Source organism: Crinia signifera, chromosome 6 (genome assembly GCF_055691185.1).
Source record: "Crinia signifera chromosome 6, ASM5569118v1, whole genome shotgun sequence".
In the NCBI taxonomy this organism is placed as follows: Eukaryota; Metazoa; Chordata; class Amphibia; order Anura; family Myobatrachidae; genus Crinia; species Crinia signifera.
Genome location: NC_139222.1, coordinates 255,670,952 through 255,695,810, shown reverse-complemented (window position 1 = coordinate 255,695,810; position 24,859 = coordinate 255,670,952). Strand labels below are relative to the sequence as shown.

General features: G+C 42.4%; 1 protein-coding gene across 1 annotated transcript in view; it reads left to right on the top strand.

Moving 5' to 3' along the window:
- The window catches only part of LOC146009234 (alpha-2-macroglobulin-like), a 213,705-nt gene that overhangs the window by 130,170 nt on the left and 58,676 nt on the right, over nucleotides 1-24,859 (top strand). The window contains exons 13-19 of the mRNA XM_083149395.1: nucleotides 6,308-6,380; nucleotides 7,816-7,961; nucleotides 13,035-13,190; nucleotides 15,705-15,848; nucleotides 19,550-19,664; nucleotides 22,485-22,563; nucleotides 23,635-23,860. Of these exons, the coding sequence (XP_083005521.1) occupies nucleotides 6,308-6,380; nucleotides 7,816-7,961; nucleotides 13,035-13,190; nucleotides 15,705-15,848; nucleotides 19,550-19,664; nucleotides 22,485-22,563; nucleotides 23,635-23,860 (939 nt within the window). The remainder of the gene's footprint in view (nucleotides 1-6,307; nucleotides 6,381-7,815; nucleotides 7,962-13,034; nucleotides 13,191-15,704; nucleotides 15,849-19,549; nucleotides 19,665-22,484; nucleotides 22,564-23,634; nucleotides 23,861-24,859) is intronic.

Below are 24,859 nucleotides of genomic sequence, written 5' to 3'. Positions count from 1 at the left end.
TGTGGTTAATTCTAGATAGTTTCTATTCAAACTAAGATCTCTAAAAGCTACCTGAAATCATGGCCGATGCATCACGTTTTGGATGATTCTATGTGTGGCACACAAGGGTGGCAATTGGATAACTGTACGTCGATTACCTCTGGTCTGAGTGAACTGTGACAGTGGGGTTCTGTCTTCCCCTTCTTTCAAGACGGGTAGGAGTGCCACTTTACCTCAAAGAGTGAACAACAAGGACTGTAGCTCTACCAGTTTTATTAATAAAATGAGAACCATTGACGTCAACATCAGAAATATACTAAAGATCTCACATTTTAAGGAACAGGGTTGGATGGGACAGTATATATTATATTTATTTATGTATTTAATACATTATTATTATAAATTTTTTTTTGTGTTGGGTGTATTTATATATATTTTTTTATTTTTTTTTACAGTAATATTGTTCATTGTTATGATAACATTGAATTATCCATAAGATAACTATTCTTGATGTTTTTGTTTATTATTCCTTTCTGAAATGTAAATGCCTTTCTTTAAAATAATAAAATTACTCTATTGAAAAAAAAAAGATCTCACACAGAATACACATCAAAGAATATAGTGCAGTTATGGTTTGTAGGTTCGCATAAGCAGATTTCAAGCAAGTTACTCCACAGCACAGTATAAACAATGTCCTGCATTTACCTACTGTATGCACATTTACTAGATAGTTCAGTAATTACACTCTGCAGTAAACTTGGATGTCTTTAATTGATGTTGTATGCTATTGCTGTGCCACAACACAACTTACTCTGCAGAGCAGAATGCTGTGGTGTACACCCTCTAACCCCTACAATGCAATGACATCCACACAAAAACAGCATACAACAGTACCACTTGAATTGGCTTCATAACACTTATACCATTCCTGTGGTAAAATATCTCTTTGTATGAACACTTAATAATAGGAAAACAAGATAATAACTTTGATAAACTTTTCAGCTAAGTAATTCACTCTAATTCTGCTTTCAGGTACCCGAACACTACTGGTAGTCTAGTTATCAAATCCCCCTGCAGGTGGCTGAAGTTATCCCAGTAAATGTCCATTGGTGACAGGGAAAACATGTATTCCAGCAAGGTGTTGTGTTCCAGGGTAGCTAACACTGGGGCAGATGTATCATAGCAGCGCTTATCGCGCCGCTATGATACTTCCTGCTTCGCCTCAATAGCGAGGCGAAGCAGGAAGGGACATCGACAAGATGTATTAACATCTTGTCTGCCGAAGCGGGGGAGCGTTAACTCCCCCCTTCGGCGATGTCCCTTTCTGAAGATAGCGCATCAGTTAATACTGATGCGCTATCTCCTGTCCCCCGGCCGGCAGCACTGGGCATGCGCGGGATCTCGCTGTTCACCAGCGCAGCCCAGACCTAACAGCAGGGACAGCGCTGTCCCTGCTGTTTAGATAGGGATTCGCCAGCCTGATGCTGGCGAAGCCAAACCCGGCTTCGTGCGGAACGGTCAGCGATGCTGACCGTTCATACATTCGGCCTGCTATCATTTTGATAGCAGCGCCGATATGGACAGGGGCGCATAGCGCCCCTGTCCATTACCGCATCCCGGCCGCTTCATACATGGGGGAGAAGCGGTATCAGTGCACATAACGTGCGCTAATACCCCTTCTCCCCCATAACGACCGTTCATACATCTGCCCCACTGTCTGCACACACTGCCTTTCCAGGTTAGCAAAAGTTACTCAGTTTCTGTGCAGTGATCTAACTCAATATGCAGCTTCTTGTGCCAGTATATCACAGTATGCAGCATGTATGCAGCTTCTTGCAGCAGTGTAACTCAGTATATAGTCTCTGTGTAGCTGCTCAACAATGTCAGTACTCAGTGTACTTCCATATAAGTGCAGGGGACAATGATGTTGCCGACAGGCAGGCTTACTTGTCCAGTTTCCTTCAGGATTAGGCTGTACTTTTGAGGGTGACTAGCAGTGTCACTTTCCACTGTCTCCACACATGCTGCTCTCCTGCACTTCCAGGTTCACCACACACTGGACCTCAACTCCACCCCCTCACTCCACTGAGGGAACTGTCCAGCCCAGTGGCTCCCTGCTTATGTCAATCAGTTCAACATCACATTTTGAAGAGGCCTGTTAACTCCCAGTTGTCCAGCTGCCCTGAGTCTTTAGCATACCAGTCAATTCCTACTGTGAAGCTTGGCAGTTCTGTGGGGTGCTACATATGACTTTCATTTTGTCAAATTCTTTCTTCTGGTCTATCCTCTTGACCAGGGCCGTAACTAGGGGGGGGGCTGGGGGGTCACGTGCAGCGGGCGCTGGAGGGGGGGGGTGCTAGTGTGAGCAGCCTACAAAAGCAGCGGCAGCAGCGGGGAGCTAGCGCCGCAATCTATGCCTGCGGCGGCCACTCCAAAGATGGCCGCCGCCTTGAAGAAGACAGGTGGGCTTGACCTCTAGTGTCTGTGACGAACACAGTGCGCCCAGCGATATGCGCTGGAGCGGGACCTGCCCTGCCTGTCTCCTCAGCGGCACCATGAGGGAAGCTACATCTCCCTCCCCCTGCAGCAGCGCCGTGGAGGAACTGCAGATCTCTTCCTCATCCTGCTCATTTGTACCCTCCGCAAGGCAGAGCCTCTCGGGTGCACAGCCTGGATTCCTCCAGCAGCAGGGTCCCCCTTCGCCCTGTCCCTGGATCCACTGGCTACCTGGACACCCCGCAGCTACCCCCACAAATTGGTGAGTGCCCAGGGATTGCTGTACCCATCAACTCTTCTGGGTGTGTGACCCCCTTCTTTTGTATGTGTGACCCTCTGTACACTGCTTTTCCTGTGTGTGCGACCCCTCCTGTACCCTCCTCATCCCTGGTGTTTGACCCCCCTGTACCCCTTTCCCCGTGTGTGACACCTTGTCCCCTGTTACCCCCTTCCTCTGTGTCTGTGACCCTATCTACCCCAATTTCCCTGGTGTCTGTTCCCCTCTTCCCCTTATGTGTGTGTGTGACACCTTTTACCCAAATAAAAATGTGTATTGGGCATTATGGTGTGTGGTATAAATTGTAATGGGCATTACGGCATGTGATATTATGTGTAATGGGCATTACGGCATGTGATATTATGTGTAATGGGCATTACGGCATGGGATATTATGTGTAATGGGCATTACGGCATGGGATATTATGTGTAATGGGCATTACGGCATGTGATATTATGTGTAATGGGCATTACGGTGTGTGATATTATGTGTAATGGGCATTACGGCATGGGATATTATGTGTAATGGGCATTACGGCATGGGATATTATGTGTAATGGGCATTACGGCATGTGATATTATGTGTAATAGGCATTACGGTGTGTGATATTATGTGTAATAGGCATTACAGTGTGTAATGAGCATTACGTGTGCAATATTATGTGTAATGGGCATTACGGTGTTTAATATGTGTAATGGGCATTACTGTGTGTAACATTATATGTAATGGGCATTACGGTGTGTAATACTGTATGTGTAATTGGCATTACAGAGTGTAATATTATTTTTAATGGGCATTACGGTGTGTAATATGTGTAATTGGCATTACAGAGTGTAATATTATTTGTAATCGGCATTACGGTCAGTGGCATTATGTGTAATGGGCATAACGGCGTGTAATATTATGTGTAAGGGGCATTGCATTGTGTAATATTATGCGTAATGGGCATTAGCGTGTGTGGCATATGTAATGAGCATTACGGTGTGTGTCATTATGTATAATGGGCATCACAGTGTTTGGTATAATGTGTAATGGGCATTACACATTATACCCCCGCTGGCTGCACACAGGTATGTGTGCAGCGGGGGTCCAGGGACTGGTGTAGCGGCAGCTGTCACTCACTCGTCGCTCCGTCTCCTAGCGCTATTTGCCTGGCGGCGGGAAGCGCTGATGATTTTGAAAAGACTTGCCGGATGCTGATTGGCTGAATTCAGCCAATCAGCGTCCGGCAAGTCTTTTCAAAATCTGCTTCCCGTCCACCGCCCGGCAGCGCTAGGAGCCGGAGTTAACCTACTCCAGTCCCCGGACCCCCGCTGCCTGTCCCCAAGGCAGTCATTTGGTGAGACCAAATGACTGCCGCCCCGGGCGCCGAAACACCTAGTTTCGGCCCTGTCTTGGCTTTTAGTTGTCACATTTTAACCTGAACTGCAATATATAATTTAAAAAAAATTGTTGCTAACATTAAAAAAAAACATATTTGTCAGCAGATTTGCAAACTTTGAGGCAAAACCGCAGACTGAAGATGTCACCCACGAGTCTCTGCTTTGGGCACCTATACCGTTTCTTTATCTACAACTTTTACACTATGGCCTACTGGACATGCCACCAGAGTGATGTATACAGAAAATCATACATCTTTCATTTGCAGATGGCCTAATGAACAGCAATCATTAACAACAAATGTTTCTGACTATTTAATGCTCAAATTTTTTTTCATATCACATATCCCTTGATAATGCCTTTTCATTTATGAGTACCTCCTCCTCTCAAGTGGAGTGGAATAAAACCTGACCATCTCTCATCCTACACTGTTGTAGGGAAGGGGGGGGTGAGGTGTCGACCAGTGCACAGGTGATATCAAAAAGACGGTAATGATACGGGTATATATATATAATCCACAGTAGCAAAATCATTCGAGAGAGGACATGCTCCCTCTGTACATTTAGAAAGTGGAGGTGCACCCAGGAGAGTGATTATAGTCAAAGAAAGAAAAGGAAAAGACTCTCTATTTTTTGGGGCACTCTTATAGTTAAGATTACGTATCGTAATCTAAGATTTTCAACAAGGCTGTATTAAAGTATTGTAGGAGTATGTGGTGAGGTACCCACAGTCAGGTTTGCCAGACTTTAGGTGTTCATTTCACGTTGAAATGAACGGCTAAAGTCTGGCAAACCTGACTGTGGGTACCTCACCACATACTCCTACAATCTACAATACTTTAATACATCTCTCATCCTAACCTACTGTTTATGCTCACCTCTTCCCCTTCTGTGTCACCCCAGTCTGTCTAACCCTCCCTTTAGAATGTAAGCTCTCACGAGCAGGGCCCTCTCTCCTCATGTGCCTTTCTTAGAATATATAAACCACTGCCACCCTGATGATTGCTTCAGAGTCCTGTCCCCCTGATGCAACTATCCATATTTACCATGTACTTGTCCTAAACTGTCTTGTGCTTTAATTCGGTATGTGTTTTTGCTCATAAATATTCTCTGTAAAGCGCTGCGGAATATGTGTGCGCTACATAAGAACCTGTGAATAAATAAATAAGTGAGCAGTATGCATGTCCTCATGTGCATCCTTATATGCAGGAGTAGCGGATGAGTAGTGTGCGGTCAGAAATTGGGTCCCTATTTGTCTGACGCTGGCTGTGTATTAACTCCAGGGTCCCCCTAATGCCTGTATTGTGTGTGTGTGTGTGTGTGTGTATGTGTGTGTGTGTGTGCGTGTGTGTGGGGGGGGGGGGGGGGGGGGTTATCCCTAAACTTCAAGTATTTAGTTTTGGCAGCAGAAAATTATTTAAATTATGGTTTGTGTAGGCATTTAACCAAAGATCAAAATATTGTTTTAACATTGTATGTGAGTCATATAATTTAATATAGGGTGGGGGGGACTAACAGGAAGTAAGCCAGTGGAGGGATCTTGATGTTCTAGGCCAGGGTTGGCCAAAATTGTCCTCAAGGTCTACCAACAGTTTATATTTTTCAGGCTGCCTTGGTACAATACATTGGTTAGGAATTAATGCACATGTTTAAAAATGTGACAGTTAGGAATGACTATACCTGTATACAAGCTAGGTTGTCTGGAAAACAGGAACTAACTGCTGGTACATCACGAGGACCGGTTTGGCCAGCCCTGTTTTGGGCCAAATGGTGTACAACTATCTATACACCATTGCAGACCTTTCATGGACACAGTATTCTACAATATAATAGCCTCTTTCAGCAGTTTGTTGTCACACGGCATGGATTGTTCAGAAATTGCTAGGGAACACAATGAAGAGTCCAATGTTGACTTGGCCTCCATATTTACTAAGATTTAGTTCCAGAAGAACATCTATGGTCATAGTTGCATTAACAAAACTGATAGTTAGCATCATCACCTCACAATTTACAGGAGTTAGATCACGGCCAGGTAGCAGATTCCACACACTAAATTCGGAGAGTCCATTCCTCAGCAACAGCGAATTAGCCCGGTGTTTTGGCAGTATATAGTCTAGTATTATATTATGTTAGTTTTGTATTAGGAATGAATAACTTTCTCTGTTTGCTTCCACAGGTGCTATCTAAATCTGGAATCAGTTCATACAAAGAACATAAATTAGACCTTAAAGAGCAAGTAAATCACCCAAGTGAGTATCATATATCCTATGTACATTACATAAGATGTATGTGAGTAGTCCATGGCTGACTGATTATGAAGATTAGTGGTTACTGAAGATCACAACTCAATGCTTGATGACCCTAGGGCATATCTCAATCTAAACACCCATACAGCTCTATACAGTACCCTGAATTCATAAAGATTAAAAAAATTAAACAAAAAAAAAACAATGTGGGAATTGGTGTGTTGGAGCCATGTAATATAATTATGAATTATTGAATAATTTTTCCAGCCTTCGGTCTGAAAAGTCAGTAAATACTGACTTTTCAGTTGGCCACTGTACTCCGAATCTGGGGCGGGCGCTGACGTGAGCCGGCTGCCCCAAGCAGGCAACAGGGGATGCGGTCATTTGGTCTCCAGCATGATGGTCGACAGTCATTAGGTCGATATCATTAGGTAGACATGGGAAAAGACCAAATGATCCCAACACGGCATCAGCTTGCCTCCATTAGCAGGGAACGCCCAGCATTTTTATGGTTGCGGCTAGTTCCCCTTCACCGTAAAGTACCTGGGGAGGAGGGGGGGTGGGGAGAGAGGGCAGGGAGAGGAGGGTCAAGGCTGGAACAAGGGATCCAAATGGACCATTGCGCTCACGGAGGGCTTGTTCCTTCATAATCCACACCACCACTGGTTGCCTTTAGTAACCAGGTGGTGAGCGAAGTGGAGCGAGCCACCATGGGGTCCCTTGTTCCAACCTTGCTCCTCCTCTCCCAGTCCCCTCTCCTTCTCAGGTCCTTACTGCGAAGGGGAACTAGTCACAACTGCATTTCTATGGGGATGCCCATAAAACGACTGTGATACTCGCTGAAGGCGTTTGCACAGGGGGTTTGCAAATGTGCATATTTAAACAGGTCTGAATCGGACCCCAAATCCGTTGCTTAGTAAATTCCAGTGGTTTCTAATTTAAACCAAAACCACTGCTTAGTAAAATTATCCCTACACGACTGTGCTATACCTGGTGCTGGGTGCATTTAATTCAATTAGTAAATGCCTGTTCACACCCAATCACCACATTTGGTACTTATGTAATATCTGGGCTCCCGTTTTTCTTATAAGACCGCGTCCGCTCGCCACGCTTCGGGCATGGTGGCTCGCTGCTCTCGCCACACTATATAAAATCAACTCCATGCATAGTTGGATAGTAGGGGTATGAAAAAATGGGGTGCATTTAACATGGGAACCCAGATAATACATAAGTACCCAACATTTAAATATGCTCCATTAATTTATTATTTAATGTGATCATTTATTTATATTTTGCCGCAAGGGTTCCGCAGCGCCTAACATAATCTGTATATGTGTTACATAATTATACAGCACCACTTCTTCTCTGAGATGTTTTCTGTATGGTCAACAATTGCAGGATTGTTTCTGATTCATGTTTTTTTTTTTTTTGTTTACAGCAATACACGGGTCATTCCCTCTAAATATCCATGTAGATAGAAGTTTGGCTCCTGTTTTTGCTATCTTAATTTTCACTATATTGCCCAATGGAGAAAATGTTGTAGGTAAAACAGAATACAAAGTTTCAGACTGTTTCAAGAACAAAGTGAGTACAATAAACATATAATATACCAGAATGCAACATAGCAGTTCAACAATAAATTAAATTGTTACATTATGGGTGACATTTAATGAAATGCGATTTCCGGTTTTTTTTGCGAATTTTTCCGCAAAAACGGCCGTTTTCTGACTTTTTTCCGAAAATCGCATATTTTATAGGGTGCGATTTTCGGAAAAAGATTAAGATCTGTGCATGGTTCTGTCTTAAAGATTGTGTAAAAGTTAAAATTTTGAAAAAATTGGCGTGGGGTCCCCCTTCCTAAATACGGGGGACAAAAAAACTGGGAGTCCCTCTGTATTTTGGAACCAGCAGGGACACTTTTGACATAAGGTCCCCCACTGTATCATCCACACCATGGCTGGTCAGCCCTGGATGGTGTACTGTACCTAGGGGAGTGGGGAAACCTCCCCCCATTAAAGGGGTCCCCAGTGAGTTCACCTGCCCGGGCGTCCCTGGGAGGTGGACGCCAGGCTGATGCGTGTAAAATGAAATAAATAAAAAACATTCCTTTTTTACAGGTGAACTACAAGTCCCAGCAGGCCTCCCCCACATGCTGGGACTTGGCGAACCACAAGTCCCAGCATGCGGGGCATTAATTGGCCACCGTGGACTTGTAGTTCACCTGTAAAAAGAATGTTGGAATAAAAACACAAACACATAGAAAAATATAACTTTATATATCTTACACAAATATAACTTACACAAACATTATATATGATCAGGAAGGGGGACGCCACACCATTTTTTTTTTTACTAAATACTAAATATCTCACACTTTTATGTCTAAAAAAATAGCACATGTCTAAAAAAATTGAACATTATCATTACTAAAAATCGCATGTTTAAAAATCGCACATTTTCATTACTAAAAAATGCACTTTTTCCTTACTAAAAAATCGCACTCACAAGGTTATTCTAGTTCACTCTTTCTGACAAAATCCTTCTTAGATGGACAAAACCATGTGCACTGCAGGGGGGCAGATATTACTTGTGCAGAGAGAATTAGATTTGGGTGGGGTTTTACTTCAAAGTGAGATCTATATTGCAGTGTAAAAATAAAGCAGTCAGTATTTACCCTGCACAGAAACAAAATAACTCACCCAAATCTAATTCTCTTTGCACATTTTACATCTGCCCCCTGCAGTGCACATGGTTTTGTCCATCTAAGAAGAATTTTGTCAGAAAGAGTGAACTAGAATAAGGCCTTAAATCACATGCAAATTCGTACTTTTACAAAAAAATTGCACCCTATTACATTTGCAAGTTTTTCACAAAATGTGCGATTTTTTTTGCATGCGATTTAGTGCGATTTTAAAACATGACTAAAAATCTCACCCTATATGTATCAGAAAATGCCCCCCACTAGTACTGTTTACTCACATACAATACCCCACTAGTGCTGCTTACACACAAAAAGGTTGGAATTTACTAAGATGAATTAATCAAATAAATTAACATTTTCATAGGAAAATACAATTTTTGGGGCGTATTCATATTTTTGGCATAGTAAATTTTCGTATTCATATTGATGGGACATTTCTATTTCTATTTACAAATACAAATGAATACACCATCGATAGAATACAACAGGAATCACCATTCAAAAGAATGGTGATTTCTGATTTACTAAGCGGCCGTATTGAAAATACGTCCGCTATTTGGCGTAAAACGGCCGCGAATGGCCAAGCAAATACGGCAGGAAAATACACTTTATTTTCCTGTCGTATTTGGCAGAAGCCTGCATGGATCCCTACTCATTTTTTCCCCCGTATTTTGGGAACCTGCCCCGGCCCTGGAGCCTGGGGCTGGTTTTAAAAAATTGGGGAACCCCTATCTGGTTGGTTTCCTGATTTTTTATTACCAGCCCCGGCTCTTTCAGCCTGGTGCTGGTTATGGCTGAGGGGGGACCCCACGCTGGTTTTTCAATTTATTTATGTATTTTTCAAAAAAAATTTACACACTGCAGTCTGCACGGATCTGACTTATCCGTGCAGACTGCCTATGCGAATTCATTTTAGCAGCCGTATAATACGAATGAATACGCCATTAGGGGTTTACAAAGCTGTCGTATCTGACTGCTTTGTAAATTACCCTCCGGAACACGAATTTGCATATGGCTGAAACAGCTGTATGCATTCGTATTCATTCGTATTAAGAATACCAATATATTATATGGTGTTCGTATTCTTTGTAAATTTCCCCCAATGTCCCTTATGCAGCTTTCAGACCGCAAAACTGGTTTTGACCAGGTATTTTAAAACGCTTCTAAAAATGGGTCTGCCAGCTAAAAAACCCTTTCACACCGCATGTCTTTAAATGGTATTTCAGTGCAGTTTTTGTTCCTTTACAACACTGAACCCGTTTTAACCCATAGAAAACAGTGAAAAAAAAGGGTCTGAAACGAGTAGGACCCTGCTTTATTACCGTTTAGAAATACCAGTTCAATAGAACCGGTAAATTCACTCTGCACCTTTCAGACTGCACAAATTACCATTTTAAAAAGGCAAAATAACAGGTAAAAAATGCGATATGAAAGGGGCATGATACACATAACCCTAGAATGAATGTGTGGGCATGTACATGTGGTCAGGAATATAGATTTAAACTCCACTGGGGCAGGGACTGATGTGAATGTTCAACTATGCTCTGTGAAGCGCTGCGGAATACCTGTATTTGTGCGCTAAATAAATCATTGTTAATAAATAATTAATAATGCGCCTGCTAGTGCCGCTTATACACATAATGCCCCCGACAGTGCTGCTTATACATATAATGCCCCCACTAGTGCCTCTTACCCCCAGTAGTGCTGTTAAATATGCCTGCCCTGCATAGAAACATCCCACGGCCCAAATCATTGTGGTGGAAGCGAGGGCAGTAGCCATGTAGATAGTATGGTAAGCCTATTAAAGTATATGAGCTATATGTAGTATTATTTAATGCTAATGGTGGTTCTTGATTTAAATACAGTAGCTATACAGTAGGTAGACTGTAGAATAACTCACAGTTTAAGTGATTTTGTGTAGTGGGATTCAATTTAAGTTCCATTCGAAAGTGCTACAGTGCAACTAAGAGCAGATAAAGGTCTTCTCATACTGACATGCACATAATGGGCCTTATTTTGGTTCATTCTTTCTGACAAAATCCTTCTTAGATGGGCAAAACCATGTGCACTGCAGGGGGGGCAGGTGTTACTTGTGCAGAGAGAATTAGATTTGGGTGGGGTTTTACTTCAAAGTGAGATCTATATTGCAGTGTAAAAATAAAGCAGTCAGTATTTTCCCTGCACAGAAACAAAATTACTCACCCAAATCGAATTATGACCCTGACACTCCTCTCTGGCACTCCCGTTGGTTACCAAAATTAAGGAAAATTTCTGGTGTCAAGGTCTGGACTCCTTGTGGAATTGAGACATTAGGTCAATTATATAATTCTGGTATTTTGAAAACATTTCAACAAATACAGGCGGAATTTAATTTATCAAGTACACTTTTTTGTCATTATCTACAACTGAGAAATGCCCTACAAGCTCAATTTGAAGATTCTCCCCCTAATATTGCTACATCGCCTTTGAAAAAGTTTCTTTTAAATTTGAGAGAGAAAAGGAGTATTTCTGTGGCCTATTCCTTCCTAATATCTGAATATCATACAGATACCATGCAGGTTCAACGTCAAAGATGGGAGACAGATCTGGGTATCCTTAATGATATGGAATGGGATGCTGCTAGGGAATTTCCATCCCTTGCCACTTCTTCAATTAGGACTCAACAGATTCAATTATTTATATTATATAAAACATATTTGACTCCAAAGTGCTTGGTCAAATTTGGTGGTAGAGATTCAGCTGAATGTCCGAAATGTAGAGGGGCAGATTGTGGCTTTTGGCACCTTATATGGGTATGCCCTGTAGTTCAGAAATTTTGGAAACAAATTAAGACTGCTTTGATAGTCACAGGAATCCCGTCGGAGTATCTTACCCCCAGGGTATGTTTGTTAGGTGCAGGGGATGCTGAATTACTTTATAGGGATGATACTATGTATGTCATTAACCTGACTGCCCTAGCAAAGGTTTGTATAGCTCGCGCTTGGATGGCACAGTCAGGTCCATTATTTAAAGAATGGAAGATGTTGGTCAATTCTACTTTACAGCATGAAAAATATATATATATGTTAAGGGGCAAATTGTCTAAATATGATAAAGTATGGCATCGATGGATTAACTCAATTTATGCCGATACATTCTGAATGGCTCTAATGTCCAACTGTCTATTTAAATTTGCAGTCACTGATGCCAAATAGTCGTTACAAAACTATATGACTTCACTAGGAAAATATTCTATCTTGATGATATTTCTCATTTTAAGGAACAGGGTTGGATGGGACAGTATATATTATATTTATTTATGTATTTAATACATTATTATTATTATTATTTTTTTTTTTTGTGTTGGGTGTATTTATATATATATATATATATTTTTTTTTTTTTTTACAGTAATATTGTTCATTGTTATGATAACATTGAATTATCCATAAGATAACTATTCTTGATGTCTTTGTTTATTATTCCTTTTTGAAATGTAAATGCCTTTCTTTAAAATAATAAAATTACTCTATTGAAAAAAAAAAAAAAAAACTATCCTGTGAAGAAAAATAAACAAACTATTGAAAAAAAAAAAAAAATAAGGCCCATTGGAAGATAAGTAGAGATGTAGTCTAGAGGCTGTCAATTTATGGAAGCTACTGCCTTGTTCCTCTTTTGAGTTTTGACATGCAAATGGTATTCTGATCTGAGGGAATAACTATAAAAATAAACACTCCATAGCAGAAAATTGTCAACACAGCTGACATTATTATGCTGATACCAGTTTAATTACTAATTTATCCAGGCTGCCGTGAGAAGCCGCATTTTCAGGAAAGGTAATACCCTCAAAACCCATCCACAACTCTATAATCCTACCTACAAGGAGTATACTGTAGATGTTACTGGATACAATTAAAATGTTCTTTTACTTTAAAATCTTCTATTTGCCTTTCCTTTTATTGTGCAATATTTCACAGGTCCAACTCAGTTTCTCTGAAGCTCAGGTCCGTCCTGGAGAACACGTGAATCTAAAAGTTACAGCAGAGTCTGGATCCTGGTGCTCTGTGCGATCTGTGGATAAAGGTTTCTTACTCCATGCACCTCATGAGGACTCATCAGTAAGACGTCTTTTAGTAAGTTGACATTTATTCTTTAAAATGACGGACACCAGGGCGGGATTATGGGGGATGGAGGGGGCACTCACATAAGAGCTGCCCTCCAGTGGTGGCTGGTGTATCACAGAGGTGAGGAGAACGTTAGGCTATTATTATAAAGGATACTGGCCCTTATTCTAGTTCGGACAGGAACTGAGTGTTCTTCGCCCCGCCTACCATACAGATCGCTCACCGTCCGAATGCGGTAAGACGCCGAGCGTATGGACCACGAGTGGATGTTTCATGTGAAAACCTCCTCCATCTGTGGGAACCTCCCCCATCCTCTGATGGTCGCCAACCAACGAATGATGGTTGGCGACCAGACCACTCGGACCTCCGGACCACTCGGACATTTTTCCATATGAAAGCAGGGATATGGGCGGGCAGCTGACATCCGGCTATATCAGTTGTCCGCCCCCCACATGTGCATCACGGCCGCATTACCACGCCCGTGAAATGCGGGGCGTACGCATATGGTAATGAGCCCAAACAGCCCTTCACGCCCCTCTCCACCCCCTGCTCGGATGGTTCCGTACAATCATTTTCTGCACGGACCTCACTCTATGTTTAGACGTGCGAGGCGTTCGCACATGCGCAGATACGCCTCTGAACATGCGCAAATACCAAACATCGTCCGTCCGACCGCACACGGAGCCGTCCGACTCAATCAGAATATAAGCCACTATCTCAAAAAGAAATTATGTATCACTAAATGTTTCAAAAATTATGCTGGTCCATTTGATCACTGTACTTCCTGGTTCGTACCAAGATAACGGTCATGCCACTGCACATGCAAGGTCTGCTCACTGAGAATTTGCTGGTGGGGATTAAAGGAGATCCCTCTTCTAGAACATTGCCCTCTCCTGGTACATATCTGCTGCAATCCCACCCCCTCCCACACACACACACACACACCCTCTTAAATCCGGGGATATTTTTTTTTTGTGGTCTACCCCGCAATATACTATTGATAAATTTGTCCCAGATCTTATTTAAGTGGATAATTACAATGTTCGGATCTTGAATGGGGCAGCTATTGTCACATTTTATCTCAGTTTTAATGTGCACGTGGCTCTCAGTTAACAAAGTTAATGTTGAAGTACTATGGGATCTATTTATTAAATGTATAAAAGGCTTTTTTCTAGTATTTTAGCTGGAGAAAGCCATAAATAGAGTGAAATATTTGGTCTCTATCAGTGATTTTACCACTTTTTATTTGTTAGTGCAGCCGCCATACATTTCCTGGTGGGGCTGAACATTATTGCTATTGATATAGCTGAGAGGATTAATGCTTCTCTGAAATACACAAATCCATATCTGGAGTGCGTTATGTCTCCTGTCACTGGAGACATCATGGAAGAGATATTGCTCTCCGCACCTTCTCCGTTGGAACCCACTCTGAAAATACACTGGGTTAAGACTTATTTTACTGGCTTTTGCAATAGAAAGACTAGTTTAATTCATGGTAAAATCCACAAGTTCAAGGACCTGATGCAAACAAGGAAATAATAAAAACTGTGTAAATGACCTGCATTGAATCAGGCTGAGACTCCCCTTGTTGTAGGAGTCCTGCAAAGAATTTTGTAATCCTGGGTTCCACACTCTTTACCTGCTGAATATTCTGAACAGATGCCCCAATCATTGAGGAGATACTTGGCTTCTTTAACCTGGATACAATCCGCACACTGGTTGAGGCTGTCTGGACTGGGTAATCATAACATCTTTAACCACAGGACATTACCTCCAGCAGAAGTCAGGATTATAAAATTATTTGCAGGACCCCTACAACAAGGGGACTCTCAGCCCGGTTCAGTGCAGGTCATTTATGGAGTTTTTATTATTTCCTTGTTTGCATCCGGTACTTGAACTTGTGGATTTTGCCATGCATTTTTATTAGTTTATTGTGTTATTAAAGAATATCATACTTATTAATACACTTGGTTCAGCAATTTTCTATTAAATAATTTTTATTCCTAGCGCTGCTTTATACCCTTCCTGTTTTTTTCCATTAAGGGAACTGACTACGCCCTATAAGCTGCAGCCTTTGATTGAGCATAATCATCATAAGCGCTCCTTAAACTGATTTCTAGTAAGTCAGTTATCCGTTTTCTAGAGTAAAAAAAAAAAAAAGCTGACAATTATGAATCAGGGTAACTCCTGATAGGCTGGCTCTCAACTTAGATATATTGGTAAGTGCTGTTATCATGGAGCCTTACAGTAGACAATTATATGGCCCAGATTGGGTGCTGTTATCCTTGACGAGGCCCGGAAGCTTACCATATCTTTTTGCAAAACATATGTAACTAAGATCTCTGAATTGCCTTCTATTATGTTGGTTATTCAAATCTTATTACTAATGCCCTACGGTGTGCACCTGGGGGGCATAACTAATTTGATTGAGCAGCTCTCACATTGTTGTAATTATGAATCACCTTCTGCAGATAATTAGTAATCAAAAAAAGGAATGTATTTCTGTTATCATTTTGTGTACAGTTACAGAATATGGCAACGATTCTTCATTCAGGAGCACCTCCTCCATTCCAAATGAGGGAACCTAAGGTGCATCTTTGCAAAGAAAATGAGACTCTGCTAGAAAATTTTTGGGACATTCACTTAGATGCTTCTGCTTTTTTTGAGGTATGTTTAAACTATAATTCATTCCTTATAAGTAAAAATGATGAGTAATCAAGGTGCAAAAACACAGATGAGCTGTTTCTAAACAATCATAACTTATTTAGATTATTTTCAGAGCGCTATCTATGAACAGTATCTTTTGTAGTAATGTAACTTTCTTTCTTTTTCTTCAATCATTTCTCACTATGGCCCTTATTCTGGTTGGTGCGGTTATGTCCGCGTGCGGTCGGTCCGCCGATGTTTGGTGTTTGCGCATTTGCAGAGGCGTCTCTGCGCATGTGCGAACGGGATGTACGTCCAAATTCCGCATGAATTGTGGACACTACGAACAGGGGGTGGAGAGGGGCGTGAAGGGCTGTTTGGGCTCATTACCATATGTGTACACCCCGCGTTTCATGGGCGTTCCCATGAAAATGCGGGGCGTACGTATGGTAATGCGGCCGTGACGCACGTGTAGGGGGCGGACATATGACATTGCCGGATGTCAGCTGCCCGCCCAGATCCCTGCTTTTGCACGGAGAAATGCCCGAGTGGTCTGAGCACTCGGATGCTGCCTGACCACTCGGTCCTGCATTCGATGGTCTGCGACCATCGAATGATGGGGGAGGTTCCCAGAGATGGAGGAGGTGTATCCGTAAGAAATACACTCGTGCTCCGTGCGGTCAGCGGCTTACCGCATTCGGACGGAGTGAGCGATCCGTACGGAAGGCGGGGCTCAGGACGCTCGGTCCTGGCAGCATATTCGGATCCGACCGCACCGACCAGAATAAGGCCAAATGTTATGTAAAAAAGAAGAAATGGATATACATGTGTTGTTTAAAACACAACAAATACGGGATGAATGTTTTTCTATAGTGGATAGTGAAACATACCACACCCACATCAATGTGTTTGGTTTAACACTTTTAAAGGTATTTTTTAGGGCCTTTACCAGATCCACCCACTGAAAGGACAAGGCAATACATGTACTTTCCACTCACTTCAAAGCGTGCGAGAATAAATGCATAACGTTTTCTTTAAAGCATACCCCAACTCACAAAACTGAAGTAGGGACAAAACTCAATCAGGTTTCTTTAACTTTCTTATCCAGCCAGACACAGATCAGTGGCAAACGCAGGATTTTCAGAAGGGGGTTTCCAGTGGGGCGGAGCAAAGCACGGAGATGGACACTTAGGTGACCCAGTATATGCCGGGTCAGTTAAAGTATTATAGATAGACCAAATGTATATTAATATTAATAATAATAATATCAGGGTTACCTACCTGACCCCCTCCTTCAGGGAGAAAATGCTCTGTTCCTGGACTTCCATGGTAATGTATGATTGCCATCACCTGTGGGGAGCTGGGTAATTGATAAGAAAGGTGTCACCACAGGTGATGGCAATCCTACATTACCAGGGAAGTCCAGGAACAGAGCATTTTCTCCCTGAAGGAGAGGGTCAGGTAAGCAACCCTGATATATATATATATATATATATATATATATATGTATATACATATATACAGGGGCGTCAACAGCAGTGTAGAACCCTGGGCATAACAATGTATTGGGGCACCTACCGATCCTCCAGCGGTAGGGGTGGGGGAAAGCTTTGATGTCCCCCGGGTGGTAGGGGGTATTATATCAACCGCTCAGCATGTAGGGCCTGGATCAGTAATTTCCACTAATTACCCCTTTACTGCACAGATGGTGGGAGAAGGGGGCATTGGGCTGAATGAAGGGGCCCTGATACATAACTTTCAGGTTGGTAGAGGATGTTTAATACGCAGAGGAAGGGTGGATAGTGGAGTGGTCTTATTATTCATAATTTTCTGGTGGGAGGACAGCTTGCTTGACTGTAGATATCTCCAGTTCCCAGAAATAGATTTCTTAGATTTTAATGGAATTAAAAACTAGAGAATCCCACCTACCAAATGGTATTGGGGACTAGGGGATCATTGTTCAGGGGGCAGAGCAATCTTCCAATGAGTATGAAAAACTACATACCAGGTGTGTGAAGCTGGAGCAGTAACCAGCTACTGGAAGGCTGATATCTCTGGTTCTGGGAACAGTAGAGACAAGCTACTAGTGTCCTTCAAAGGGAGAGAGTCCCAGCTTTTGGAATATACCCTCAGAAAAACTCTAAGTCTGACAGAACCTTAAATATCTGACTGGGAATAGCAATTAACAGGCTTGAATGGGGACCACTGCTTTGAAGTCAGATATCTCCGGTTCCCAAGGGCCGATTTTTTAAAATCTTGTACCCATGGAAAGAGGGGACCCTCAGCTTTCAGCCTAGTGCCCTTAGACTCCTGGGGGGGTTTCTGGGTACTCAGAAACCCCCCCTGCGTGCACTACTGCAGATGGATAAGAATGAGGTAAAAATAAGTAATTGAATAAATCCTTGGTAAAAGAAAATCCTTAAAAAACTATTTATAAAGTCACTATACGTTTTCAACGAGGGACCTGCCCAACTGCAGCAGCAGCCATTATAATGTGCAAGGTCCATGCAAAGTGGCCTCACACACATAGCTAATGTATTTTGCCTCCTTATCACAGACGCATGTTGTGGGGAACAAGTAATATGCCATTGACAGTGGAAACTCCCTTAAATTTAGGAGTCTTCCGGATGTTTGGGAACAGAGTTGGACAGGCCCAAAGGGGTACTTGTGAAATCCCTTGGTTGGGTTCTACCCCCTATTCTGATACCAGGGGTGGAATTTAAAAGGATGAGAGATACAGAAAGTGAGAGGTTTGGTAAGAAATCTCCATTATTTTTAAAGCGGCAATCTTTACACTGCAAAAACCAGTTTTGCAGTAAAAATGATTGCTTTAAAAAAAAAACCTTTCTGAATCTCTCATCCTATTAAAATTCCCGCACTGTTTCTGACAGTCAATTAAAATTAAAAATTGTTATTGTACAGTATTAAAGTGTCAGTTAACTGCTAGAGCAGGGTTGCCAACCCTCCTGGAATGGCCGGGAGGATCCCGAAAATCGGGTCCCCCTCCCGGCCCCCCGGAAAGGTGGGCAACCCTCCCGGATTCCGGCGGTTCCCCCCCCCCCCCCCCATGTACCTGGGTGCAGAAGAAGCTTGAATTCCGCGATTTGTGGCTTTTCGGCAAATGGGGAGGGGCTAAATATGCAAATCGGACATATTTAGCTCCGCCCCCTCATTGAAAACCCACATTTTGCGTGATTTGAATCACTGCGGGCAGGGACTGATGATGTCTCCATCAGGCCCCGCCCCCAGAAGTGATGCTGACAGTCTCCTCTCCGGGGTTCTCCCGGAGAGGAGAATGTAAAAGTCGGCAACCCTGTACTAGAGGTGAAAAATGTATGAATAGACACTGTGGTATCCATGTTTTCTGCATAATAATGGTTGGCAAAGTCTCTCTGGTGGCCGGACACACCCCTTAAGCCAGTACCACTGTCTGTGAGCGCTTGATATCCCAGTCCAATGCTGTGCATATATTTTATATATATAAGGCGCCTTAGTAACATATTTGTTTAATACTGGATCATTAAAGCTGGGGCCACAGAATTCATGGAGAAAAAAAACTTTGTATTATTGTTAACTGGACAAAATACTACATTGAATAAAAATAACTAGGTCAGTCTACTAACATTGTAGTTATCTTTGTTGTAGAAAATACAATTTAGGTGTATTTTTATAATTATTTAGTATATTTATTTTGACTATTACAATTTTTTTTTCTACTAAAGTTATACAATCTAAAAATTATTACCAACACACAAATAAGTAAACCTCCGACCTGTGTTCCGAGTGGATTTGCTGGACGCTCTTCAGTGCATCGCAAAAAGGATAAAAGTACTAAAGGTAATGGCATATTATCTACTTAATATCATTTATATAAACTAGGAGAGTTAAAGGGAATGACCGGGTCATTAGGTCGACATGTGCATTGGGTCCACATAGGCTAGGTCGACCGTCAAAAGGTAGAGATGGGGTTTTCTCATTTTTATGGACAATATAAAAGTTTACCACATCACGTCGCATGGCTCGCTGCGCTCCCCATGCTTCGGGCACGGTGTCTCACTATGATTGGCTCATTATTTTATAGGGCATGAAATACCGCCTTTCGGCACATGTTTAAAAAAAGGTAAATACCCCATGTCAACCGTTTTGACTGACGACCTAGTCCATGTCAACCTGATGCATGTGTCGACCTAATGACCCCGTCATCCTAACTCCATGTGAACCTTCTGACATGTCGATCTTCAGAGGCCGACCCAATGCATGTAGACCTTCCGCTCATTGACCTAATGACCATATCCCAGTAAGAAACTATTGCACAACCTCAGCATAAGCTAAAATGTGTAACTGAAATTATAGATGTGGCACTCACAGTAGCACAACCAGGATTTGGGAGAATAACCGCCCTTAAATGGCCACGTAATTGTCCCTCCATGAGTTTGCAACTAGATCCTTCCTTGTGGAACTTGCCAATATCAAATGGGAATTGCTACCTAAACACCATTGTGGCCAGCAAAGAGTTTCCCTCCATAGCCAGGTTCAAAGATTCATGGCCATCCACCCAAAAATGACCTTATAGAAACCAATCATAAGATGGAAAATAGTCTGGGTCTCTCAATAACCTAAAACAGACTTCCTTAGCTGAATGTTCTCTATTAGATTGGCATACAGTACTTTCACCACCTTGTACCTCACCTGCAAGTATTTAATAACTCCAGTTCCCATACAAGCCAGAAATCTGGATATAGCCACATTATCTTTATGTGTCATCCTATGCAAGCAGAGAATTACAAACCCTCCAAAAATCTTTATCGCCAACCATCGGAGGGTCGATGTTTGGTATTTACGCATGTGCAGAGGTGTATCTGCGCATGTGAGAACGCTTCGCACGTCCGAACGTGGAGTGAGGTCCGTGCAGAAAACGATCGTACAGAACCATCCAAGAAGGGGGTGGAGTGGGGCCTGAAGGGCTGTTTGGGCTCATTACCATATGCGTACGCCCCGCGTTTCATGGGCGTTCCCATGAAAATGCTGGGCGTACGTATGGTAATGTGGCTGTGATGCACGTGTGGCGGCCGGACAACTGACATAGCCGGATGCCAGCTGCCCACCCATATCCCTGCTTTCATATGGAAAAATGTCCAAGTGGTCTGGAGCACTCGGTGCTGCATGACCGCTCGGTCCATCATTCGATGGTCGGCGACCATCGGAGGATGGGGGAGGTTACCACAGATGGAGGAGGTGTTCACATGGAACATCCACTCATGGTTTGTATGCTCAGCGTCTTACCACATTCGGATGCTGTGAGCGCTCCGTACGCTCGGCTGGGCTAAGAACACAATCGGTTCCTGTCCGAAATACGCATCTGTCCAAATCAACTAGAATAAGGGCCACAGATGGAGGAGTTGTTCACATGAAACATCCACTCGCGGTCTGTATGCTCGGTATCTTACCACATTCGGATGCTGTGAGCGATCCGCACGCTAGGCGAGGCAAAGAACACTCGGTTCCTGTCCGAAATACGTATCCATCCGAATCAACTAGAATAAGGGCCATAGAGTACATGGGGACAGCATAAAGAGGACATCCCCAAATGAGCTTAAAGCCATTGTGGCTAATATTGAGGGGCTGTACGTGTGGTTTGTTTGGAGATTATTATTAAATTAAGTTTATACCCTTTATAGCAAATCACCACTCAATTGGAATTCCCAAAATGATCCTCTGCATCCCAGATGTATTCTAGTTGACTATTTCTATATATTTCTATAATACCAATCTCCACAACATCCCTACAACATGGATATTCTTACCAGTTAGCAGGAACCTACTAGCACAAGCCACATGACAGAACTGAGGTCACATGCTAAATATCAATAACACAAATATCAGCTTAGCAAGGTAGTGTAAATAATCAGTTCTCCAAATTAAGGTGAAGGCCACAAAAAAATTGCACTGGTTGGAAATAATTAAAAAGCCTTTTATGCCCCCAAAGTAGTGATCAATTTAAGGATCTACTGTAGGTTTTCCAAAACATCCAGAAGGCACATCTAGCCATGGAAATGACCGGCTTTTGCAACTGCTGTACACTGATTATGTAATGCTTCAATAAAGCCTATGGAAAACACTGATGCCACTGCCCTAGTCACTTTCCAATACAAAAAGGAAAAAGTGCAATAATCAGACCCTAATAAGCCTAGCGAGCCCAAAAATTTCTGATATTCCTCCTCTATCACTACTGTCCAATTCAAGAGAGTATAAGTATATACAGATATGTCCTCATATATAATCGAGTAGAAAAATAGACTGTGCAGGCAAGGCTCTATAATACAGATCTGTACTATATGGTTCGAATCTAATGCGTTCGATTCGTTCCCGATTAAATCCCAATCGAAACGGAAACAAATAGCAAAGCAATCGCACTGTGTGTATACCCCTAAAGTTATATAAACCTGCTTTCTGCCAAATGTGAGGTAGACATGCTGTATTGGCTGATCCGAGATGTACTGCAGGATATTACTTTATTTCCAGGTCTCAGTTTATACAGCGGACAATCAGTTAATTATACTGTACAGTACTTCATTCAGTTGGTTCTTTCATTCCCTTTCCCTTGTCTCCTTCTTCCTTTCACCTACTATAGCTCTAATATTTCTTTTGATTTCCAAGAAAAAGGTGAAGAGCTGAAGAAGCCTCACACAAGGGAATACTTCCCAGACACCTGGTTGTTTGATCTAGTTTCTGTGGGGTACGTATTTCTCTGCCCTAGCTATCATACAATGTATGGCCTTCATATTGTATTTGTTGCTGTAGAACAGGGGTGGTCAAACCAGTCCTCGAGATCTACCAACAGTTCATGTTTTCCAGGCCACCTGTGGATCTGTAGAATGTGTCAGTTAAGTATAAATACATCACATGTTTGAAAATGTGACAGTCAGTAATGACTACACCTGTGCAGCATCTGGGTGGTCTGAAAATATGGGCTTTGTGGTCAGTATTGCAAGTACAAATATACTGTGCATCTAATATATCTATTTCTACTATATCGCAAGAGGGCCATGATGCACAATGCTTCCGCACTAGGCGGATTTGCTGTGGACGTTCTAGCAGCGATTACTGGAGGGAGAGTTTTCACTTCCCCTCTTAGGCATCTGAGATGTTAATATATCTTGGTGCTGCTGCTTCCCGATTCGTCGGCGAAGCATAAAGCATTATACCCAAATGTGACGTGCGGGTATAATATATCGATGCCTATATGTGTCAGTTAACATTTGATGCAGTAAGAGTATTAGTGGTAATTGTATTGTTGTAGTTGTAAACATTAATATTGCATTAAGTTCAGAATTAATCATTTACTAGTTACCAGCACATCAAATTGATAAAACATAACAGTAATGTCAGTGGCTGTTCATGGCCGAACAGTATCAGCGGCTGTTCACTAAAGTGGCCAATCCCAGGATCAGGATCAGCGGGATCCCAGGATTTGTCCCCTAAAAGCCGAGATTTCAATCACAGGATTGGTGTTTCCAATCCCAGGACTTTGAGATTAGACTGTAATGCCGGGCAGTGTCTGACCATTTGCTCAGACGCTGCCCGACTTCACCCATCCCCAACTTCCTGGGAATCCTGGGATTGGGCATTTTTCAATCTCGAATTCCAGGATTAAAAAAATGCCCCGGGATTGACATCCCTACTGTTCTCAGAGAAATACATGAATTTTTGGGTGACATCTAGTGGCCACCGGTTCTTTTATTGTATAGGATTGTTTAGTAATTTAACATTATAGCTGATAAAAACAAGACTAAATCTTGTTTGACAGGCCAGAGGGGCACACAGAGCTGAACTTGACTACCCCAGATACTATCACTAAGTGGGTAACTGATGCTATCTGCCTGGGGAATTCTGGAGTTAGTGAGATAAAGGATGTTGGACTCACCACCTTCCAACCATACTTCATCGACCTGATCTTACCCTACTCTGTGGTACAAGGAGAGACATTTACAATCAAAGCTCTGGTCTTTAACTATGTGAAGAGCTGTGTGCTGGTAAGTACAGTCATAAACAGCAGGATAATGTTCAGCCAAGTGTGCCAACTGCAGATGCCAAAAAGTGAAAGTACAGTAGACACATATTGTGCCACACATCCCACTATGCCCCTTTCAAAGACCCATCTTGGGTGTACTTCAGTGATTACAGTGAGGAAGGTGGATTACACCTATAGGAAGGTGAAAAACAAAAAGGGAAGGGGGCAAAGGTTTTACTGGCTGGTCTGTTGAGAACTATGAAAACTATAGTTAGTAAGTGGGTGAAGGGCTCTGCTGTGCACAAAAGGAGCCCATTCTATATGTACTTTTCACCAGAATGGCTTCCTAGGTATGTCCAATATAGAGTTATAATTGCTAGTTATCTCCGAAACCAAACACTAGCCTAATAGATTTATGTTTGTATCTCTGCAGCATTGGTATGTGTCTTTGTACTTATATTTGTGTTGTGTATTTTGTGTATTATATTTGTAAGGGACCATGGTCCTTCCTCTTTTAAATTATCTTGAATTAAAAGTTATATTTTAAAATAAGACCAGCAGCAGTGCCCCACAAAAAAATAGTACTTTCCCTTTGTTCTTTTGCATACTGTGCACAGTGTAGACACTTCTCATCTGGGACAGACTACATCAGCAGCACCTGATATTACAGGAATCAGACAAAATCCTTCTGCCTTCATCGCTCAATAGGTGTAATTCAGGGCTGATTTGAAGATGGACTTAGTTACCAATGCTTCAGCAGACGTCTTGTGTATATAGACAGCTCCTATGTCCTTCTATGATCAACTGTTGCATCCTAAGGAACTGAATCTGATCATTTAGCAAAAACATTGGCCACCGCAGCTCCATAACGAGCTGAGGGAAGCAGAGGAATGCCGGAGGGAAGAAGAGAAATGCCGGAGAAAGAAAGGATAGTCTGCTGCTGTCTGGAGGCTACTTTACTGACCAGTGGCGTAACTATGGGGCCGCAGCCGCCGGGGTCTGCGTGCGCTATTGTTTCTCC